This window comes from Haemaphysalis longicornis, unplaced genomic scaffold (assembly GCF_048455015.1).
Source record: "Haemaphysalis longicornis isolate Haplotype H1 unplaced genomic scaffold, Haemaphysalis longicornis Haplotype H1 scaffold_5, whole genome shotgun sequence".
NCBI lineage: Eukaryota > Metazoa > Arthropoda > Arachnida > Ixodida > Ixodidae > Haemaphysalis > Haemaphysalis longicornis.
In genome coordinates this window covers 49,689,476-49,714,281 of record NW_027526385.1, presented here as the reverse complement: position 1 = coordinate 49,714,281, position 24,806 = coordinate 49,689,476, and the positions used below count along the sequence as shown (strand labels likewise).

The 24,806-nt window shown below is 47.1% G+C and overlaps 1 protein-coding gene across 1 annotated transcript in view; it reads right to left on the bottom strand.

The window, feature by feature from the left end:
* Positions 1–23,824, bottom strand: part of LOC144139219 (uncharacterized) — a 73,232-nt gene extending 49,408 nt beyond the window's left edge. The window contains exons 1-4 of the mRNA XM_077671639.1: positions 23,733–23,824; positions 17,836–18,117; positions 7,771–7,999; positions 42–195 (exon numbers count right to left, since the gene is read on the bottom strand). Of these exons, the coding sequence (XP_077527765.1) occupies positions 42–195; positions 7,771–7,999; positions 17,836–18,117; positions 23,733–23,769 (702 nt within the window). The 5' untranslated portion in view covers positions 23,770–23,824. The remainder of the gene's footprint in view (positions 1–41; positions 196–7,770; positions 8,000–17,835; positions 18,118–23,732) is intronic.
* Positions 23,825–24,806: the final 982 nt, after the last annotated feature.

Here is a 24,806-nt window from a genome sequence, read left to right as displayed (position 1 = left end):
GGCACCTGGCCGCTAATCTCATAAGTGGACCTTACACACACCTTGAGAGCATTGAACGACGGTGGGAGAACACTTGCGTCTCTGTCGACGACTGGGATGTCAATCATCCCGAAGTGGTACACACCTTTTTGCCAGAAGTGTGATATCAAGACAGTGTCTCTTCGGGTCAGATCTCGTTCAACCTCGTCAACATACCTGGGAATACATTTTCGGGCGCAATGTAGGAGCAACATACATCAAGGTCAAACAACCAGCGCATTTTGTCAAATAGCTTCAATGACACCTGGAATACCTACGCAGAAATACACGCCGCGTTTCTTTGAGGTCGGCTTCGCCAATTTATCAGCTGCATTGTTGTAAATGTTTTACTAGGGGTAATATAAGAGGCCTTTGGGAAAAATTTGGAAGCCCCTCGCAATTCTTTTGCAAGCATTTTTGTGTGCGGCGAAAGCGTGACACATCAATAGTTGCAGAAGGCTTCCATCATCGAGCCCACCTAGCAATATTTCAGCTTTTAAAATGTGGCCGTGCCTACCTACGTCTGCAATCCCTCTTAGGACTTCACCACTCGATGAACAGACCTGGCAAAGCGCAGAGGTCAAGTATAAAATCTGCGTTCATACACTCCTTTAATCATGTTGGATTATACTCCTCTTGCTGGTCTAGAAATGCTTTCTTTGATATATTCTACTCGCAATCCTGAAACCTGGAAAGTGAAAAATGCCCAACAAATTACGCAGAACAAATGTTGCGATACAGATTGATGTCCTTACTAAATAATTTTCAAGAAATTTCTAGCATTTTTTAGCCATACACACAGCATCATATGCTCCAAACATGATGTTATACGGATAAATATTTTCCTCTTTCTCGCTACTGTATTTGTAAGTTCCCATTTTTCCAGACCCTTTTTAGTATGTATGTTGAGTAGTTTATAGTCAATGCTTATATTGCATATACGTTGCGTTTTTTTGTTTGTGCTGATTTTCGTTAATATTTGCCAATGCCCCTTGCCGCCTGTCACGCCGGGTGGGTGGACTTAGTCGAGCTGTTTTACGGCTTTTTTCCCGGCTCCCTATGCGTGAACGTGTTGTTTTTTCGTGAAAGAATCGAATAAAATCAAATCGAATGGCTAACAAATAAACCATACTAGAGTGTGAAGGCCAGCTAGTTGGTTCATACTGATGTCAAGAAATAGTTAACAAAGCTGTGACGTGGAGCTGGTGTTTACTGAGGTGCGAGCCCCTATTGTTCATCGAAGTCCTTTTCATTACGCGCTGCATGTGTGCCATGTTTTTCTTCATTTCCGTGCAGGCTAGAATCACTGCGGATACGCAAGCTGCCTATTCCTTGGAAGTATGTACACGACCTGTTGCCTACCGTTTTCGACGTACCGTGCAGCGTGCGCTTGCCATTGCGGCGTTGACGCTGCTCCGCCAGCCGCGCCGCTGTCCCTTCCTGCAGTTATCGCTTGATCTCTGCTTCACGCAGAAGATCGCTGCATGCCTGCCCTTCTGAGAGGGAGATCACAGAGCCACACTATCTCCATTTACTTTTAAGTCCTTTCCAACATGATTTTTAAATGCAGAGCATTTCTTAGCCTCGCCTGTTCCTGCGTCGGACGGTGTCAACAGTTTCGCGTCCGCAGCAGGTGCGCCTCTCCTTCCCTCCTCTCTCTCAACAGCAGCTGACGCGCGCATGCGTCGTAGTCAGCCCGTTCGCTCCTTCGTGGTCTCGGCCTAACAGGTGCGTGATAGCAGCGCGGTGGGTCGTGGAAGGGAGCGCGCTGCTTGCGCATGCGCGCTCTCCCCCCCCGTACTGCTCTCCCTCTACTGCGCGCGCTGCAAATATAGCGGCTAGCGGTCGCTCGTGTTTCAGTCACTGCGTTGCTCCTTCCTTCCTTGGTTGACGCTCGTGCCCACGTTTACTCGTGTCTGCTACTCCAGCATCACGGAAGAAGCGATGGAAGCAACACTGCCTTCAATCAGTACTGAGGCCCCAATGCTCTGCATTTACTCATGCTCCCCTCGCGGGAAGGCGCGGGAATTTTTTTCAACTACCGGGTAGCGAAAGGCGAGGTTTCCAATTACACAGGACCACTTTCACGTAGACGTCCTCTCCAACGTGATTTTTCACCTACGGGTTTGAGAAAGGCGAGGTTTCCGATTACAGAGGAATACATTCGCCTAGACGTACTCTCCAACGTGACTTTCTCACCTACCGGCTTGCGAAAGGCGAGGTTTCCGATTACACAGGACCACTTTCGCCTAGACGTCCTCTCCAACGTGAATATTTCACCTACCGGGTTGCGAAAGGCGAGGTTTCTGATTACACAGGAACAGTTTGGCCTAGAGGTATAAAGCTTCGCTTTGAAACGCTTGGAACAGCTTCAGGAAATTACGCTTCTGCACAGGTTTCCCCTGTATCAGTTCTCTCACGCTTCCCGTATATACGGTTTTTGGGAGGAACATTTGGTTGCGATTTTTTGAATAAAATTAGCGCGCTTCCCATTCTGTGAAGATGGATGACCTGCGAAGCTGGACACACCTGACAGAGTGCACGAGGCAAACCATGTTTGTTTGTAAGCTGCGATTGAGCATGCTTTCTAGACATTAGCTAAATGAAACTTGGACGCCCTCCCCCGTCTAAAATCACAACAGGAATACAGCCAAAACAACACAAAAATTCATGTCATACGATAAAAACTTTGTCGTGACAACAGAAATCCTGTTGTTACGACAAAGCTTTTTGTTCTTACGACTCACATTTCTGTCGTAACGACAAAGTGAATTTGCTTAACGACAAACCTTCCTGTAGTCACAACAGGACTGCCATTTGCGCTAGCCTTCACAATGAGCAATGACATTCAAACCATGTCAACATGTGATGCAACATCAGGATCACGACGAGACAGGAATTAGGCTCGACGGAACACCAAAATCAGTACAAGAATACGACATCCGAGAGAACATCAGAATCACGAACCCGAAAATAATACAAGACTACAGCACGACACGCGAAAATAAGACAAACTACAGAAATTTTTCTTGTCCTCTTTTTTGACTGGGTCGAGTTTTATTCCAGCGAACAAACATGGGACTGTTCGTCTGCCTACCGCGTCGTAGGCGTCTACCACATGGCAGGGAATTGAGTTGTCCTGATTGGGTTGTGTGTCTGTGGCTGCGTTCCAATTACCCCTTTAGACGGCTTCGTTACCATCTTCGCGGACAGTCCGCCATGTTAAGCCCCGTTCCAATTCCAACAAAAAAGTCAACGGAGACTGCTTCGAAGAGACAGAATCGAAGTCAGTAACGATGCAGGCTACCTTCCTACCTAAACTGAAAAGCGATGCCAGCGCCACCTTTTCGCGTATTTATGTTGTTACAAACTAACTTGTTCTTTTAGTGAAATATTTAGTATAAGTTACTAGTAGTAACGATGTTTTTTTATATCACGTAATGTTTGTAATAATAACAGTAATATTATTCACGAAACCTGTTGCTCGCGTGTCTCAGCATGTCTGCTACGAGGTTGTCGTCTGCGTTGCTACGAGGTTGTCGTCTCTTTACCGCTGCTTTAGACGTATAGTTTGACTGCTTGTTAAGCTGCCTACCAAGCTGTCCGCGAATTGGAACGCAGCTTGTGTAACCCGGAGTGCAGTACGCTCTACCAGCGCAAACACCAGGCAGGGCGCATTCGCTTTTTTGAAGTCCACGTGCTCAGCGCGCCCGCCAGCTTAGTTCTTTACGTGAATGCGACCGAAGGCGACAGTTGCGCGTCGCATTTCCTAGCGCATCATGAATAATGCGATGCGCTAGCGTTTAAACGTAGCGCATTACCCCAGGTGCAATGGTGGCACCTTCCGGTGGTGCACATCGCAGGCTCAGCAGCGTTTCTGGCGCTTTCGGTGCTTCCGGCGCGACTGGCTCGCGTTTTAAAGCGAAGCTTTTTACCTCTACCCACCACGCGTTCTTTCGCGACCGTTGGTGTCAACACAAAAATCCCGCGAACAAATAAAAAAATTTACTGGTGCCGCCAGGAATCAAACCTGGAACTACTAGAGTACCAAATCGAGAGCCCGTTGTCTCACCGATTTAGCTACGAGCCCACGCGGAGACAGAGAAGGCAGGTGGTGCACTCACGAAGCGCATGTACGGGTTTACCCCCTGCATTTTCGCTGAAAGCAACGTGATAGAGTCACGCGACCTCTCGTGCCGCTGTGCGCTCCACCACGGCACGTCTAACGGCCCTGCGCGTGCCTTGCGGGTGCTCTAGAAATTACAAAAATAAAAGGACGCTCACATCAGCGCATGGCATCTCACTTCTAGTACGTCAATGTGCTAAAGCCTGTGGCCTCCAGTGGTCACGTAAAAAATCACCGCTCCTTGTCGTCCGCCCTCACACCAAGCGACACTTCAAGGAACACATTCAAATACTCCTTGATGACCAGCACAGAATTTAACTCCGCTTGATGTACTCCCGGACTCTTGGCGACAAGAACTAATGTATCTCCTTTGCTTAAAATTTGAACCCCTCACAAGACGGGGTCGCCGACAAGAACGGGCTCAAGCGCTGGACCCCATCCTCGGTGGTGATCATCAAGTTGTCTACACAGACGCCTCCCAACAACGACAGCAGCAGTACGCCATCATCGTGTCTACCTCCAGAACCAACCTCCTTGCGTGCGCCTCACTTAAGACCCAAGACCTGACGGCAGCAGAAGAGGCAGCCATTGCCTTGTCTCTCACTAAACCAGAGGTTGGGAAGGTAGTCACCGCTACCCAACAAGCCTGCCGGAAAAACCAGTCGGTATTGTTGCCCCACCTCCATTTCTTGTGCTATAAAACACTCTCCAAACGGTTCCATTCAGCTCAGCACCGGCTCACGCTTCAATGGAGGGTACTGAATACGCCGAACAACAAGCCTGCGCTTTTGCCCCCCCCCCTTTCCCCGTGCTATGGAGCTGAAACGATGACAGTCACCCGCTTGTCTCGTTCAGGGACATAACACAGCATTATCGCCTTCAGTGACGACCCTGCCTTAGCCTTACCCTGACCTTTCCAGAGAGCAACAAACTACCCTGCGGCTCATACAATCTGGCCCTTCCCACACCCGAACCCGACATGTCTTCACTTAATGCAACCGAATCGCTACGACGCTGAATAAATTTTTCTCAGAAGTAGGAACACCCTCCTACATAAACGAGGTGTGCGAATTTAGCCCTGAGTACCCTCCTCTCTTTCCGTCGGTGTGCGACTTTAGCCCTGAGTACCCTCCTCTCTTTCGGTCAACTACCCAACAAGAGCAATGGGAGATGCGGCTGTCCAGCCCCTGTCTGCCTACCCAGCTTCAGTTGGTGAACAGAGCGCAGGCGGCGCGAACGGCATATGAGCTCCAGTGAAGAAAGAACCACTCTCCCGTGTCGCAGTCGCGGTTGCTGATCAATCGGAATAGAAGTACTTCCTCCTTCTCTTTCTTCTTCTTCTTCTTCTTGTTCTTCTCGTCCTCCTCCACCGTCTCGGCCGCCGATCTCGCCGCCTCCGCCCGCGGCGGCAGAGACGGAAAAGTGAGATCGTCTAACACTGGGTTTGAGCTTCCTTTAATTTTATAAGAAAAAGAGTTTCCACTGATGTGCTACACTAATACAACTCAACCAACCACCATTCATACATGATGCATTGATTTAACCCTTACCAAGAATATCTCTTTGAAGTAACAACGGGTGTGGTTAAGTGCGTTTCACTTCTCTCTGGTTTCACTATTTGTAGAGCGACGTGAAGGAATTTAAGGGATGGCGCACGGGTAATCGTTGGAGGTGCCGTTTACAGCTTTCCTTTTCAACCACATTCACGTGTTGGATTGGCCTGAATTTTTTTAGAGAGATAGTCTTTCTTGGGCTACTTAAACCATGAAGAAATTTTGGTCTGTCTGTATGTCTGCTTGTCTGTCTGTGACTCGATTCAGCCACCCGGCCAAAGTAAAACGAAGTCTGCTCAATAGTTATATACTAACAGCCAAATCTAAACGTCTAAGCCCGGTTTATATGTTCAAACTTGCCAACTTTGATGAACAAGGAGGAGAAATTACGCAAATATAAGGCAGAAAATTATTACACAAGGGATATTTGCCGTGTTTTGTTTTAATTATAGCTGCTTGATTTCTTAAAAATGAGATTTTAAATCCACTGCAAAAAAAAAAAAAGCTAAACAGTGTCGCCTGGTGTCGCCCGGGCCACGATAGCTTCCAGACGAAGTTTGAGAAATCAAACGGCAACAGTTACGAAATGTTCCACTAGATAGGTTCCACGTCCTGCTTGGAACACGCGTAGACTAGGGCAGCGCAGTTCTATAAGCGTTGAAGTAGGGCGCCTCGATTCACACGCGTCTCCGCCGTATGGCAGCGCTGGCATTGAGGCACCCGGATTGGAGCAGTGGAACGCCGTAAATTTAAATTGACTTGAGCAAAACTTTACCATGTTTACATTGAGAAGAGCGCGGCGGTAGAGCAAGAGCATGAGAGATGAGCGGGAAAGCGAACGGAGACTTTTACTTGGCAAATGTCGACAAAGACCATCGTCTTTTGTCCCCATTTGCAACGAAAGGAGCAGATATGCGGCCAATTTTTTGTAGGGAAAACTAGAGTACGCTACCTCGGGCAGACTTCGCGGGTCACCAGTTTTGACCTTGAAAGCTAGAGGTCAAGCCACACCCACTTCCGCAAGCGCCCAGACTGGAGCAGCGCCCGATGGCGGGAGGAAGAGGCGAGCCATCGCCTAATACAGGAGGCGATGGGCGAGCAGGGAACGGAGGTGCCCGCGGGACCCGTGCCGCCACCTCGCGGAGAAAGGCGAGAAGCCGCCGCCGCAGCCAAAAGTGTACGCGACAAAGGCAACAAAGGTAGGCAACGTGCGCGCAGAGCTGTGTGCGGATTAGTAGGACGAACATCTAGCTGTGGTCGCTTATAGAACGCCTATAGGTCGCTTATAGACCCTTATAGAACGCCGTGAGGCGAAAATAGTAAACACGCTAATGTTGCGTCAAACTTCGCTACCTTCAAGTCTTTCGCGTTAGTGTGAGCGTCGTTCATTTTTTTTCCTCGAGTCGCGTGGTTTGCCGTCTCACACCCGATTAAGATGTTTTTAAATGCAAAGGTGCATTCGAATGCCTTACTGTGGTTGTAGAAATTATTCCTAATGCAATGCGCTCGCTTGCACTTGCACTTCAAAAGTCGACTTACGCGTCTAAACCCACCCCTGTCTAGCGCATTATTCTGACGCGCTCTTCTAGCGTATTAGCGCCGTTTACACAGATGCGATGCGCTGGAAAGTTGATGTGACGCAATGCAATGCGCCACTTGTCGCATTCATGTAAACTGGGCCAGTAAGGGCATGAAACCTTTAGCTTCGCGTGCACCCCCCTTCCCCTCCTTCGCCCCTCCACTCCCTGCGCGTGCACGTGTAAACAGGCCAAGGCTTATGCGCGCGTGCTTAACCGTGAAAGACACCGGAAAATAACCATTGTGAAAGAGGGGTCCGCGGTGGCGAAAAGGAACGCTGGAGGGGCGCCAAGTAAAGCGGCTTCACCGGAACAAAAACTGCGGGTTTGGCGTATACTGATTCGCAGTAAAACACGCTTCTAAGTTGCCACAATTTCTCCAGTGTGTCAACGAAAGTGTTTGACAAGATAAGTGCACTAAGCTAATCGAAAACGTGCTGTAGCCTCGTGGAGAATTGAATGAGCGCCTTTGTTTCGCTTTTCTACGTAAACTTACTCAGAACTGAAGGCCACGCCAAACTCTGTTATCTTGTACAGCGTCACCAAAGACAAAAATGTTATCAGGTTTTCTTGGAAGCTGTCCAGGTTGCTCAGTTTGTTGGCGCCTCCGCGGTAGGCGGAGTCGAAGAAGAAGAAGTCGCAGAGACCGTCAACTGGAAACACGGTGCTGTAGTTCGTTGCCAGACCGAAAGTGCAAAGCAATGGCCATGGGCTCAGTGGCCTTCCTGCGCAATCCAAGATAGTCGGTGTCACTCGTAAGCGCAGAAAGTATCGGAAAGGTCAGCATTATTTTACAGCTCCTGTTCACTTTCTAGTTTGTTGTAGGGTTTTCAGTAGTGAATAAATCGTCCAGGCAGAAAAGGGTTTGCGACAAAGCCAACATCACAGGAAAGCCCTCAATGTCGGCCGGTGTAGAAGTCTCGGTGCGGCTGGAAATGTTTTCCCCATAAGCTCGGCGCACAAGCTGCCCAGAAGGCGTTCGTATGCGGCTGAGACACCAGCGCAGTTGGTGGGATCCGCTAACGTCAGCAATCTTAGAGCATCATGCGAGGCGTGAACTCACGTAAGTTTAACAGCCCCACCCCCCCCCCCCCCCCCCACCCCCCCTGCATCTTTAGTTGGCGTGGTCATAAAAAAGCACGATGCGGGCGAGCCATCGGGCCCCGCTGGCATGTGAAATGTGTCGGCGTTAAAGTCCGAGGACACCCAACCACTTTTAAGGATTGTTAATGCTGAAGTATTGACGTCCGAAAGAACGCCGCGTCGCATCCGCGCCGGGTTTTCAAGGGATTCCTTCACTCGCCGTCTGAAACAAACTGAAATTCAGTTTCGTTTTACTCTTTCGAATGGCTCCGATCTGTTTCCTACACGTTGCGGCGCTGATTGGTCCTGCAGACATGCATGAGGAGAGTTGGCGAAAATGGCGGATTTTGATGCTTCAACTGTCACCGCACAATCATACGTCCTTATGCAAACGTACTTCATCTGCTGCGTACTGGTGCGGACGATTACCTTTATCCACAGCCGAGTCAAGGCGCATGCTATGCAACCCCACGCGCTATGAAAACGCTTTACGAACCCGGGATCCAAGGACTGTTTATTTAGCTTTTACGAACGCCGACAACGCGCGAAAGGGAACGTTAACGAATTATTTATTTATTTATTTATTTATTTATTTATTTATTTATTTATTTATTTATTTATTTATTTATTTATTTATTTATTTATTTATTTATTTATTTATTTATTTATTTATTTATTTATTTATTTATTTATTTATTTATTTATTTATTTATTTATTTATTTATTTATTTATTTATTTATTTATTCAATACTGCACGCCATAGGTGGCCCAAGCAGGAGTGGGGGTGTACAAGAATTGTTACAGTGATGGTATAAATGGACATCAAAAATAAGTATACAGAAGTGCATTGCCCGAAAAGGAAAAGGTGACAGAAAGAAGAACACCAAAAGATGCAAGTGTGATTGAATAGGTCATAGAAAAAGAAAGAAAAAAGAAAAATGTGGGGTCGGGGTGAGGTATCATTGCACAAATCTAATAAACGCGTCAATCTGGTAACCGTTCAGTAAAGGAATGTACATTTCTTCACAAACATTTCGGAAGGCAACGCATTCCAGTCACTTATAGTACCAGAGAAAAAAAGAGGGAAGGTGTTTGTGCGAGCAAAAATCGGGGTAATTTAAGATCGGGATATATTGGTTGGCCGGGCTGAAAGAGGCTGCAAGTTCAATGAAGGGTCAATTAGAGATTCGAGGTTCCAGTGTTGCTAGAGAAACTTAAATCTACCTGTTTTCGGTGAGCTCGCAGTGTCATTATATTGTTTATTTCCATTAAATTTCTTGCGGCGTCATGACGGCGGTAACGGTTGCAAAATAAACGTACCGCAAGTCGCTGAATTCGCTCGAGTTTATTTTTGTCCTTTTTAGTGTGACGTCCTTAAAAATAGCTGCATGTTCTAGAAGGGGTCTTACAAGTATATCAAAAGCAAGCAATAATTACGCCAACTAGCAAGGACGCATGAACCCCTTTTAGAATAAGTAGGTGGCTTATACGAAGAAAATGAAGGGGGACCCATCAAACGTGCATTGCACAATGACAGGTCTCTGACGGCGTGTTCATGTTTTCCATGCCACCCGCCGCGGTGGCTCAGTGGCTGAGGCGTTGCGCCGCTGAGCACAAGGTCGCGGGTTCGATTCCCGGCCGTGGCGGCCGCTTTTCGCATGGAGGCGAAAAGCAAAAAACGCCCGTGTGTTCGAGATTTCGGCGCACGTTAAAGATCCCCAGGCGGTGAAAATTAATCCGGAGCCCGCCACTACGGCGCGCCTCATCGCCTGCGTTGCGTCGGCGCGTTAAAACCTCCAATCAATCAAATCATGTTTTGCATGCCAACCAAAATGTATTGTCAGCCCTCTCTATGGGGCTTCACAGGGACCTTCGCCTAGTGCGCGTGAGCCGAGTGCTCCATGTAAACGTCGGTTGGTACAAGGTAGCGCTATGTGCGCGTGCATTGGATGTAAAGGCGGCTGTTTATCAAAACGTAAACAATGCGATTGCCCGCCCGTCGGATGAACACTTTTAAGGGCCTGTCCCAAGCGTGAGTATATTTCCTGCGTGTGCATAGCGCGCTGAAGGATTTTTATAGACAGTAAACGATTATTTGGATTATTATGAGTAAATGATGATTGTTTGCATCAAATGTTTTAGCTGATTGAGCACGCGGGTGGGTCAAATCAACAAGCGGAGATATTTTTTGCTCCGTTTCCGGCTTCCTAATCAACCTTTAACTCGTCCGCAGAAAAGACCGCAAGCATTTGCCCTTATCATCAATGAACCACCTTCAAGTAGTGATGGTTCCAGCTCCAAAACGGTAGGAAAGATTTTCCAGCTGCCGAAGGTACTTTGCGCAAGTATTCAGCGATCTTGGTGTACTCCAAGTGCAGCAACACTTTACGAGCTGCCTCTGGTTCATTTGCCTCAAATAATTAAACACGACCAAGGTTTTATTTTTAGCCTAGCAAACCTGAAAACAAGTATTTTCAGCTATACCACCCGAAAGCCGGAAAATTGGCATGTTCCGTAGCCACACACAAATTACGCCATGCCCGTGCTTTCATGGAACCTACAGGAATTACTAAGCAGCTTTTTAAGTAATGGAATTGTTATGGCATTGGGTTCAGCCGATAGCGTAATAAACCACCTGCCCTTACACCACTAACCAGCTTTTTAACCGCAGAGCTGTTTCAACTTGAGCTTGTTCCCTTGGCGTTCACAAAAAAATGCCAAGAAAAAACTCCTGCGCAAGATGCACGGCCTTCTGCCTTGCCACGTAGGCGGAGACAGGCCTCGCCTAACTTTGACTCCATCACGCGTACCTAGGCCACTTGACCTTCGAGAGCACTCTCACCAGCGTTTGTGGTGTTATCTCTCGCATGCCCTTCTTGTCACCGGTTCACGTTCTTTCGTGCCTGAAGTAGGAAGCACAGATCATCTCGCGCGATAGCCGCCAAGTTCCGATTGCCGCCGGTTTCAGTGCAAGCTGCGCCAATTTTTTTGCCTAATACCTCAGTTTTCTGCCTGCACAGGTGTAAACTTGAAGTTTAATGCGGTAGCTTTATTAGCCTCATTTTTCGACTTTCCCGTGGCTGCTAGCCGTCCGCTATCAGCCGTGCTCATTGTCGGCGGAAATACGTCATCGCTGACATCCGGTGGCTACGACTCAGACAGCGAGATGCGAGTGTTCGCATGATCTAGAATGTCGCACGAAGGCAACTGAAGTGTGGAAAGGAGGACAATAACACTACGGCGAAGACCAAAGGACACGCGTTTTCAGCAGGTGCCGTGCCTTAAGTGTGGAAAGGAGGACAAAGATACTACTGCGAAGACCAAACAAAGGACACGCATTTTCAGCAAGTGCCCCGCCTGCGCAGTTAAGTTCGTTCCGCACCCTGTCGGCGGTAGCATGCTCGGCAGAAACGGTCAGCAGCCGATCCTCAACTGACGCCTTAGACCAAACCATCCTTTCCCCGGAAAAAGGAAAAAATAAATTTTTGGTAATTGACGTGCCGATGCCACAACCGGGCTAGGACACGCGCTGTAGTGCACGGCTCCGGATTAACTCGAACAACCTGAGGATCTTTACCGAGCGCTGAAATCTCGCCATAATGGCGTTTTCGTTTACTGCTACCGTGAGGAGAACTGTCGTAGCGGCTGGGAATCGAACCCGCGTCCGTGGACTCACTAGCTCAATGTCGTACCGACTGAGCCAGCGCGGCGTGTTTTCCACCGGAAATAATACCAGAACCACTACTGGGTCGCCTAACGAAAACAAGGAACAAAAAGATAACGCCATTATTTTTAAAAATAAGGAAGGAACACAATGGGAGTAGATGCGAACTAAAATAAAACCCAAGGTTTAGCGTTTATTGCGTGATTTTTTAAACTATTTTTTAAACTTCCTCAGTCCTTCTCCTCCGCAAGCTGTGGTTGGAAAATCACGTAAACCACCCCTTGGCAAATATAGAAGTCACCCTACACATAGGTGTAGATATCCTCCCAGAAATAAGTAGCGAAACAATGCTCAGCATGGCCCTGGAGCCAAGCGGCAGAGCCGATATAATATTTCCTAAAAAAATCTTTAACTATTGCCCACATTGTAAAATTCCTAAGCAAGAGAACAAAATATCAGAGAAGACAAGATAAGACTCATGCAGCCAGTGATCATGAGCCGGATTTTACTTGCCCAGCGTATCACTGACTTATCCGCGCCGAAGATCAAAGGAACACCATCCCCAGGGCGGCATATAAAGCAGCCCTCCACCTAGCAATTTTTACCCAGAGACAAACTGAGAATCCGTTGGCCACCAGTTGTAATAGAATCGACACCCAGGAAAGGGTCTAGAAGAAGGAGAAGGGTTCAAACACTGCAGGGATGAACTAAGAAAATTCGTTCGTTCTAAACGCATCTCTGGATTGTTTTAAGTTGAATAAAATGTATGCGTCAAATCCGCGCATTCGGCTCAGGGCGTTCTCTGCGACTGCACGAATGAAGTGCCACGGGTCTTCAACGCTTTCGTAATGGAAAGTACTAAGGTAAGAGAATATTCATGTCGTGTTATGGCCGTGCTGCATTCAATACTAACGGGAAAGCGTTTGTTTACACTTGTTGGGATAGTCGTAAAATGTCCAAGCACTCCGGCACTCCGTTGGCAGATCAGCCGGCGATTCATTTCGCAAACACTCGACTGATGGCGCCGTAAGCATCAGCGTGTCGCTATGCAAAACATGATACACTCTACTAAAACTCGTCTCGCAGTGTTTACGTAGCGTGATACAAAAATTTAGCGTTTACCGTACGCAAAGGCAACAAACGCTGTACTAAAACTCCCTAATGACGTACACACGGCATTCGATTGTTTGACACATGTATATTTATCAAGCAGCTGCGGCGTAGCGTCACCAATCGCCCCAGAGCTAAACTGGTTCTACAGGTGCACGACGGTGTTGCTGCCACGCACGAGCCACGGGTTCCACACCGGGCCACCCCTCGCATGATCATCAAGTGGACCAGGCCGCCACGTGCGGAACGGAGGTCGGCGGAGGCGCTAAGCGCGTGGGGTGTATGAGAGGCGCCGGGCAGCGAGCAATCCTCTGTGCGCCGTGTGACGTCACTACTCCTCGCGAATGCGTAGAACGGCTCTCCAGGAGCCACGCGAAACTGCTCAACCTCGGCCAGTATAGCTCCCGCTACAAAACTTCTGCTAGTCTCACGTTTCGCTGACCTACAGTGCTTGTGAAACGTAAATCGTAAATGTAGCAATTCCGTTAGAAGTCGTCCCTGGAAGTCGAAGTAACGCTTTCGCGTCGTGCATCTTACAGGGGCGCTGCAACACTTCTTTCAACTTTCTTTGAAATCTAAAATGCTTGCAGAACGTGGTCACCCGATACACCCAGTACTTAGATTAGAGGGTCGCAAAGTACCTCAGCCAAAAATAACTGTTCTAGGCCCATCAGATAACTTGCAAACTCGCTCAAAACATTTTTCCTTCTTTCATGGTCTTGGCGTTCTTCGACCGCTGGAATTATTTCATGAAAGCCATGCAGCGGTTGTTGGTCGGTTTGCCGTCAGTTGCAGCAATGAACACATTTGATAGCAACTTTGCAAATAAAGCCACAAGAACAAAGCAGAAACGGAAGTCGTATCTGCTGCGATGAGAAAATCACGCAGCGCAACGCCGCCTGTATAACCAATGCCTAACGCGTGAGCGAAAAATAGCGAAACAGCCACTCTCCTGTTCCTCTCACCTACCCTTTCCCGCTCCTTAGGCTTCCTACGTGCTTTCATGTCCGCCAGCCAGCGCCGATTCTCGGAAACTATGCAAAATATTTGGCAATTTGTTTAGCGTTCCCCAGGCGGCGTTCTTACGCCTTCTTGTTAGCACCATGCCTGTCTGTCTTGGTCTTTCACTGATAAAACCGTCTTTGTCACGGCGGACGCAAAACCACTTGCGCTGCATCAGGCTTATGCCGGCTTTGCGCGCTTACCTACTCGGATCACCTGCCACAAAGAGAGGCATCCCCCTCTGTTCTCTCCATATTTCGGCCTTGTTTTGTCCACGCTGTTCGCACTCCGCACCGGTACGCAGTTTTAAAATTGAGAACTGTACAGTAGACGCGACCAGACAGCGTCGCTGGACCTTTCGTTTTGCTTTCTATAATCCCGTAAAATTTTCGAGTGCGTGATATTTTTTTCGAAAGTTATGGTAGAAGTGAGCGCTTGTACAAAAGATGTGAACGCAATTTTTTCTTCACTAAATCCTCCTGAGAGTAAATATCAGTAAAATAATGACTGCGCAATCCGAAAATATAGTTTTGTTCGCTATTTGCCTAACCTATGTTCTGACACTATTTCACTTCCGCCTCCGTCAGTCTTCTTTCGAAAAATACAGCAGGCTTGAAGCGAGCGACGTGTTGAACGAGATCCCCAGTTCGCCCCCGAACTAGCGCACCGTCGCGGCTCGAATGTGAGTGAAACGGCTCTTGAAACCGTACAGGCAAGCTGACAGACACATGTTGTAGAAGTGGGTGCAGCGTTCGCGTGTCGCGAGCAGTGACGTAAGGCGGGACGTCCACCGGCGCGCGCCACATAGCGGATGAGTGCCTGAACTAAGAGTCCCTACCGCTCCCATTGAAAAGCAGGCCACGCTTTAGGCAATGTTTATAAAAGCGGCGTTAAGCAGTGCCGCTCCGTGCTGGTGATAACATAGCTTTCGCAGTGCTTCCAGACGTGAAGAAAAGTGTTAAAGCGTCTATCGAGAGTGTTCCAGGGCCCCTTTAAGGGCCAAACGTAGATCTCATCTGCAACTTTTGTCTCCCTGTTTTTTTTTTTATTTGAAGTCATTTTTGTTTCCATTGGATGCATATAGGTATAGTATTTCGCCCAACTGTACCCTAAACGAATGCATGCCAATGCAAATAAATAGTGCTATAACTTCTGTTCTACAACCTTGCCTACCCCTGCACCACAACCCGCAATATTTCTGCGTTTCATCTTTTGGTTGCCAGGGTACGAAACAAGATACTTTTTGTTATCCCGCATCTGCTGTTTGAGTAGAAGCTTATACGGCTTTCACTCCCTTCCTCCTTATTCTTTTTTTTTTGCTGTTTTGTTTGAGTTCTCTGCTATCCCGACCGGTATTGAGTTGTAGGGCCCGGCAGTACTCGCCCCTTTTCCTCTAGTGTGATCCACAAACTTGTTTGCGGAAGATAAAACAATATTTCAATACTTCGAGCAAGTGCCAAATGGGACCATGCGCATGCGCCCACACTAATCTTTGAAGGTGGGAAGGGTACTTCTGAACCAAGTTCATGTCGTTATTCTTCTATGAATTCTAGAACACACCTGTGGCATTGAGCACATTGAAATTGAAGCTTCATTCCTCTTAATTCTATTTCAACACCTTCCTCTGTGATATTAACATGCCATCCTTTGTTCCCGTCGACAAAGCAGCCGCTAGATTCGGTACCCAAGGCTGTGAGGCCGTGTTTGTAATTTTAAGGATTCTGTATTACCTCCAAAGGCTCCTCGATGATGTTTATATTTATTTATTTATTTATTTATTTATTTATTTATTTATTTATTTATTTATTTATTTATTTATTTATTTATTTATTTATTTATTTATTTATTTATTTATTTATTTATTTATTATTTATTTATTTGTTTATTTTGTAAAGGAGATGAATGGTACAGGCGCTAGTGAACGAAACGCGATAGTGCGCCAAACCACCGACGACGAAGACGACAGCCGCGCGTCTGTGAACCCGCTCCATCTTGGATAACGGTCATTAAAGGCCTTTCGTCAGCTACCTTGCGTTGAGCAATACATCCCCTTAGAATTGGTGGAGGTTGCTGTGGTCCTGACCTCTCTCTACACTGGAACTCCGCTCCCGGACGCTCCCCAGCGCCATGGCTCCTCCTCGCGAGACTGAGCCCCCGGCTGCACCTCCTTCGACGACTATCATCTGTTCCGGTTCCATTCGTCAGCGGGATCTCCCATTCTTCAATGGCCAAGACGAGCAGGACGTGGAAGACTGGCTCGCCACGTACGACAGAGTAAGCGCCCACAACAACTGGGGTGACAACGTGAAGCGGAACAACGTGGAATTTTACCTCACCGGTACGGCCGAGCTTTGGTATGGCAACCACGGAAAGCAATACCCCACGTGGTCCGAATTCAAATCGAGGTTTTCGGAACACTTCGGTCGCCCTTCAGTGCGGAAGCTTCATGCAGAGCAGCGTTTGCGAGAACGAGCGCAGCAGCCCGGTGAAAGCTTCCTCAGTTACATCGAGGAAGTTGTGGATTTGTGCAGGAGGGTGAGCGCCACGATGAGCGACGAGGACACAATTAAGCACATCCTCAAAGGCATTTCAGATGACGCCTTTCAAATGCTGCTGGCGAAGAATCCCCAAACGGTCACCGACGTCATCAACCTGTGCCAGAGCTATGACGAGCTCAGGAGACAGCGAGCTCTTACACGGCGATCTGTTGGCACGGATGTGTCGATCTTAACTGCTGGTAGCGACAACACTCTGTCTCCGCGCTTTCAGCAGTTCATCCGGGAAGAAGTTGCCCGTCAGCTTTCTCTAGTTCCCTTCACACCGACGTCTGACGCCACCCTTGCCCCTTCGTTTAGAAGTGCTATCCAGCTGCAGGTGGCCGATACCATTCATCTCCGTTACAATTTATTTATTTATTTATTTATTTATTTATTTATTTATTTATTTATTTATTTATTTATTTATTTATTTATTTATTTATTTATTTATTTATTTATTTATTTATTTATTTATTTATTTATTTATTTATTTATTTATTTATTTATTTATTTATTTATACTGTCAACCCTCACTTGAAGGTCATTACAGAGAGGGAATCATAAGATATGGAAAGCAAATACAGACATTGATACTTTCAGCAACTTCGAACAATAACACAATAGCATATTCATTGCTCGGCGAAGTAAACATCAAGAGCACATTCAAATTTCTTAACGTCAGAACTTTCAACAATATGTCGCGGCAATTTGTTCCAGGCTTCTATGACATCGGAAAAAAAAGATTTACGAAAGACGTCCGTGCGAGCACCGAAGGGGCGAACTGCCGCGTCATGGTTGATCCGGCTGCTGAGCTTATTCGGGGGGTGTACGTAAATTCTTCTATCTATTTTTATTTGACCTTGCATTATCTGAAAAATTACGTTTAAGCGCTGCTTTTGTCGCCTGGTTTCTAGAGATTCCAAACCGCTTAGTTTTAACATCTCGGTAACCGAATCCGTCCTTTTATATTTCGAACATATGCTTAGGAGGGGGAATGGCTTGTTTGGAAGTAACAAATAGAGTAATAGTTGTAGCCAAAATCATAAAGCAAATGCGGGAACAATGACAATAAGTGTGATGAGCATGCCTCGAAGCCAAATGCGACCGCGAAATGTATTTTAAATGAGCCGATCCTGTTTACGGCGTGCAACAAACATTCCGTACGTGTGCTCTTTGTTTGCGTGGTTGTAGTCGTAGTAGGAGTAGTCGTAGTCGTCGTCACCGTCGTCGTCGTTGTCACTGTCGTCGTCGTTGTCACCGTCGTCGTCGTCGTAGTCGTAGTCGAAAACGTGGTGGTGGCTGTACTGGTTTCGGGGGTCGTGCTAGTCGCCTCCTCCGTGGTGGACGGCTCTTCCGTGCTCACGTTTCCCACAGTGTAAGTGACCAGCTCTGGCAGCGAGACAGTCACGGAGTCGTCTTCATCCTCGTCAACCGAAGCACTTCCCCCTGCGGCAAAGTCATCACGCGTAGCTCTAATTGTCCGTGTCGCAGAAAAGCTTGTGTCGCCGACGGCATTGACCGTAAGCAAAAACGTGTTAGTGAACACAATCAAACATCTCAAGAAAAATGTGGTTACAACGCGAAGATTGCTCACATGTAGCTTGAGTGAAAGTAAAATCAAGAATTCTAACTGCGTTGACAGTGTCGGAAGAGCGGAATCCTATAGACGGCGGCTTCATAGCTCGAGCGATCCGCTTGGTAGTTCGACCACCACGGTAAGCGCTTTTTTCTTGGGACGCCTAATGTCCCTTCGCCTATTTTCATCATCTTCATAGTTGTGTGAAGCACAATGTGTAAAGTTCGCTGTCCTGCAGTGCGTTTTCTTCACTTTTTTACGCCACCAGTGAGACACGCAAATGTTGCGGTTCCTTAAATATCCCGTAAGGAAGTCCGACAGGGGACATTCTGTCCAAAGCATGCTTGGAAGGGGCATTCAGGAAGCGTGACTGGGAAAACACTGGATTACGGGTAAACAGAGAATACTTGAGCCATTCGCGGTTTGCAGGCGGCATAGTCTTGCTAAGCGAGTCTGCAGAACACGTGAAAATGCGTGAGGAACTAATGAGGAACTAAATACAAAAAATCGCAGCATCTCCACTCCGTGAATGATGGCGAGGGTGCGGAGTACGGTGACTCGAAATAACATCCATGTTGCGCCCCGAGTGACATCTGACTTGCGCCCTCGCCGTCTTTCAATTTGAGCCGCAAGTTGCACCTTGATTATTCCCTAAACGAAACTGCCACTCACGGCTGAAATCGAATGTCGCTTGATTTTCGCTTGATGGTGTTGTGCGCATGGATGGATGCGGACGGACGTCGGGTAATCTTAAGATACTCCGCACGGTTACAGGCGAAGAAGTAAACCGTTTGACTATCGAGTGCTAACTCTCGGTCGTAGGCCAATGCGTAAGACGACTGCCACTAACTCTGCCTGGTCTGCCAGACACAGGCTCGAATCCTGCCGGTGCCTGTGTGATTTTTTGCGATTGTAACGCTATGCGCACGGACACGGACGGACATTGTGTGGTCCTAAGGTACTCCCCATCTAAGAGCAAGGCGGTGGGATTTAAAAAAAACTACCGAACTCGCGGAAGGCTGGAACGATAGCAAAGAGTAAGGCCGGGTTCAGACTGGTGCCGCATTTGTCGAAATAACTTCGAAGAATGACGTAATTTCACGTCTCATCCAACCTAACGGTGTGACACGCTGTTGTTTTATGTCCATAGCTCACGGTATGAATGTTACGTCGGTAGTCTGAACATAGCCTAAGGCTTGCCGTCTCCGTAAGTACTGAAGTACACATCATGCATTTGTACAAATTTAAACTTGTTTATTTACGTGTTCCTTCGGTGCTTTGCACTGTTCTAGTAGTAGTCGTCGTAATACACATCGATATCTCTAGTGCGTACGTGCACGACGCATGCGCGCCGTTCCTGGAGTCGGGTCGAGGTTCCGTGAAACTGACGTTGTGCCAGTGTGGCGTTGTTCGTTGCTAGGCTACGCGAGTTGCTCCTCGGTGTTTTCGCCGGTAATTCCTTCCGGTTTTTTTTTTTTTTTTTGCAAAAGCCACTTCGAAAGCCGTGAACGGTCGTCGCGTGGCCCGCGCTCACGAGCAGTGAAACTTTTCTCGCTCATCGTCGTTTTCGCCATGTTTTTTGTGTTTAAATCTACTGCGCGTGCACAGGATGCTCGGCGGTCACCGCGATGCACGCGCTCGCATGGCATTTGCTTGGTATTTTAAGGCGGTACGTGTTACACCCCACATATAGCGGCCAGCTACATCATATCTGCTGTTAAAACAAACATGAATGAATCTAAAGTAGTGAAAAATAGTCATGCAAAAAGCTCCTTTTTCTGCATATGTACTTGAACGCTAGACCAAGTACAAGACTACAACTACCTCGTTCAAGTCATCTGTGTTGATCCCAAATACGAGAAAGAAATCCGGTGAAGAATTGGTATGGGCTGGGGTACATTTGGCAAACGCCCCCAGATAATGAAAAGAGAGCTACTGAAAATGATAATACACTGAAAAGGAGAATATTAAACCAATCCGTCCTGCTGGTAACGATATAATGACGAGAAACTTGGTGCCTTACTAAAACTTGAAACCAAACTTGGATTGCCTTAACGGGCCATGGAACAAATATTGATCGGAGTAGCACTTACAGATAGCAAACGAGTTACCTGGATCGAGTACAAGACATCATAGTTAAAATAAAGAAAACTAGATAGTCTTGGGCTGGCCACGCAGTTAGACGGAAGGACAATCTGTGGACTACCATGGTGACAAAGTGGCCACCGAGAGATGTGTCTAGAGAAAGGGGAAGACCTTTCGATAGATGAACAAAATAAGAAAAGTCGTAGCCAGCGAATGGACTCGAGCGGTGCGGGGCAAGGGTGGTTGAAGGTCGACGGGAGAGGCCGTCGTCCTGCAGTGAACCTAGTGAGCTGTTCATGATGATTATGATGAAGGTTTGTAACGTTTGGTTACAAATTTTTGGCTCAGCAGATGACGTAGTAAAATGTTCGTCCTACAATTACCTAACTAATTTCTCCTGCCGTGTGGAAGCGTGTGCAGGCGGACATCAATAACATACGGAAATATTGAGAAATTCGAACGTTGAGAAGACACGTAATAAATGTTTATCGCAGGTTGGATGCTTCCGTTGGTGATTTGTAAATCAGCATTCACGAACAGGCTGAAAACTTTATTGCATTAAAATAATGCCACGACTGCTTGTACGTGATCTACTAAAAAATACCTTATTTCACGTTGCTGACTATGACATCAGATTGGCTCTCGATCAAACGAAATCCGCACATGTACACCCGGCGGCAAAATAAGCCAGGGCGCGCCACCGCGTGGCAAAATGCATCGTCGTGACATCTGACGGTGCACTTCCGGTTTCGAGACACCGATGTGCGCGTGAAGTCCCACCCCTGTATACTCACCCCGTCTTTTCTTTCTCTTCAGGCAAGAAATCTGAAAGCACTGAGCACTTGCAGCTAGGTGGTAAGTTTCTATGCTCAACACGTTTCGCTGGCGCATGCCTCGGCGGCGAACGGCAGGGGTGAAGCCTGCCTTGATCTATCTGCCAGGCTCTGATAAAGGAGGCGCTGCAACGAGATTTCGATATGTTAGTTTCAAGGACGATAGCGTGTGATTCGCTCTCTCAACGCGAAGCTTTTGGTCTGTGTCTGTGTCAATCAATTCAAAGCGTTTTGCAACCTATTACTCTTTCTGTTCTTTTTTGCCAAACCCGAGACCACAACAACCTACGCTCGAGTTTTTCTTTTCGTCAATACCTGCTTTAGAACTTGCGCAATGTGTCTTCTTATCACAGCTTATTCAAATCATCTATTTCTCGCCTCAGTTTTTTTTTTCCGTGTTGGGTGTGCTCATTTTTATTACCAACAAAGTGCAAGTTTTAGGCAAAAAATATAAAGACGCGATGGGATATATGTGGCACAAGATCATCGCCGAGACGGGCAAGACATAATAGAGAGTTTTAGCTGATCGTTTTCGACGGTGCGCTCCGGTATCGGCAGCGCGCTCGGCGCAACCGGAGCCAATGCCGTTCGCGGACAAGCGCGCCACGCATGCACAGTGGCGCTCCCGCTTGCTATCCGAGCGGAGCGGACCGTTTTTCACGGTCCGCTCCGCTCCGATAGCACGTGGGAGCGCCATTGCGCATGCGTGGCGCGCTTGGCGGTGAACGGCATTGGCTCCAATTGCGCTGAGCGTGCCACCGATGCCGGAGCGGGCTGTCGACAGCGGTTAGGTAAAACTCTCTATTATCTGTTGGACTGGAGCAAAGCGAGCAACGCACACTTCATCGCCGAAGCTGGCCGAAGCGTGTGCGAGCGAGGCATGTTGACGAAGAAAGTGACCCCTGTGGCCAAACGCTGAACGTGATCTGCTTGGCTGCTTGAAGTGAAAGAAAGGGCAGGGAAGCGAGCGTGGTTGGACGCGCACGCGCACATGGATGCCTCGACACGAGAAGTGCAACGTCAGATGTCGCGGAGATGCATTTTCCGCGCGCTCTCGTGCCCCGGTTTATTTTGCCGCCGGGTGTACCTTTCTCTACAATCGTTTCTCTTCGCGATGTGAAATCCTAAAATACAACGCATACATTGCGCACATTTTGATTTGTCGAGGAAAACGTTTCAAGCTGTTGCAACCTGCCCACAGTTACAGCAATATGACATGAGGACGAATATGACATGAGGACGACATTGCTCCCCTGTTTTAATATTATTACGTCAGTTTTGTGAGGATACTACATTGCATTGAAGCACTACAGTGCATTGAAGCACAGGTGGTTGTATTTCCTTCACTGTTGTAGCGAGGAAGAAGGAAAAAATTCAATGCCCTTTATCTCTGAGAAGGGAGACGATCGGCGAAGCTATGGTTTGCAATGTTAGCGGATAATTGTCATGCAATTCCTTTCAAGATAGTTCCCGGTAAAACCACAGTAACAGCCATTTTTGCAACAATACCCCCGCTCCGTAGTTGGCCTTGTATTGACTCTAGACAGTTTTTCAGTAAGGTTTACAATTTCACTGTGAATTATTTTTCACAACTAAATGGAACTCTGCGTAATGGTAGCGTCGTCTTAGAGGCTGATTGGCATACTGTAAAAGCTCGTTAATTCGAACTCGGTTAATTCGAATTTACAGTTATTTCGAACTGACGCCCTGGTCCCGACACAGCCCTGTACATTTCAAGTTTGGGAACTCCCGATAATACGAACACGTCGGACCCGCCGCGCTGGCTTTGTGGCTAAGGCGTTGCGCTGCTGAGCACGAGGTCGTGGGTTCGATTCCCGGCTGCGGTGGCCGCTTTTCTGATGGAGGCGAAAGCAAAAACGTACGTGTCTACGAGATTTCGGCGCACGTTAAAATTAATCCGGAGGCCTCCACTACGGCGCGCCTCATCGCCTTTGATTCAAACACCGCTTTATGCGAGCAATTTTATGGTCCCATTGGAGTTCGAATTAGCGTATTTTTACTGTGTAATGTTTTTTTTTTTTCAGCAAACCGTCGATATCACAAGAGTCAGAGCTGTTTTCTGTAACCATATTCCTTTCCTATATGGCCATGCTTCAGTGTGCGACCTGCAATGTGCAAAATCTAGCTTACAAGCCCAAGGTTACACCGATCATTATAAAGTGAGCTAAACCGCTTTACAGAAATTAGTTGCTCAGAAACATTTTACCGAGGTTATATAAGCTGTGTTCTATAAAAATCTGGACGCCCCACGGCCTTTTTTTTCTTATGTTAAGAAATGCTTCTGTATTAGGAAATGGTTTTCGCGCAGCGGAGAAACCAGTTCCAGAAAAGCGTGACACCATACCAGCAGAGACTGTGGTCAGGGCTATCACAAGAAAAGCTCGGGTGGGAAAATAGCGGCATGTAAGCTCTGATTGGGAGCCATGGTATGCAACGGTTACGCTATTTCGTTTTTGAACACTGACTGCACAGTATATCTCTTACTGCGATTGGGAATGTCACGGAAGTTTTTAAAAAGACCCTGGCTCTAAAACGATACTACTTACTCATCTGGACCAAGACCAGCACCGCCACCATCAACATCAGGAAGGCGAGAAGGGCCGCCCTTATGTACGTGCGCTTCTTTTGGTTAGCGCCGTTTACGCTGCAAAAAAATCAAATCTGTATGTTACGGGCTTAGGCAAGCTGCTGGTCCTAACTACTGTCCGCAAGCTTGACCAGTCACTCACGAGTGAAAAGGGTTTTGAGGCGCAAAGAAACAACACGGACGCCAGCAGAAAGAAAAAGAACAGGTGAAGGGCATTATCCGTCTTGTTCACTTCATTCACAAAATTACCTAAAATACATTCGTTTGCACTGGATCTATACCCAAGGGCTTTTGCCGAGTCCATCATAACAAATAAATACAATTCAATTCTGGCGAATGCCGACGAACATGTATAGCGTCAATTACAAAACTTGCAAGAATGATATAAACGATTATAATCCATTCACGTTCCTAGCAATGTCATAATTGACATTCAGAAGCGCACAAGTGAAGTTCACAAATTCAAACTGAGAAATCAAACAACCTATGCAAAAATACATTTTCCTAAATTTTGGCTATACCACAAAATTGAACGCTTAGTCAGATCATTTTGACCTCCAATTAAACTAAGTTTATGAGCATCGCAAAGCCAGCAACTAGGTTTTCAGAGATTGCATAAAACTAGTTGTATTTATGACATCATCACGAAGGTTATTCTATATAACAGCACCACTAAAAATGACCAGCCTTTGATCGTAAGTTTTATAACTTTAACTGGAATTAAACCTTTGACCGCAAGTACTGTGACACACTGATCTTTAGGGTTGACTATTTTTTTCTCTTGTAAACTATTTTCACTCACGTCAACACAACATTCCAACATCAAGCTTTTGTCATCCCACAGGGTTCATGTGTCCGTCCCACTGTGTGCAGGTTAGTGTACCAATATTTTCTTTTTACGTACTGGGCATTTATTACGGGCTGCTATCTCAAAAAAATGCTGTCTCCCAACGATGAAACAGCGCGAACTTGACGGCTCAGAGAGAATCTACACATACGAAGCGAAAACAACCGTCCCTTTTCTCTATCCTTT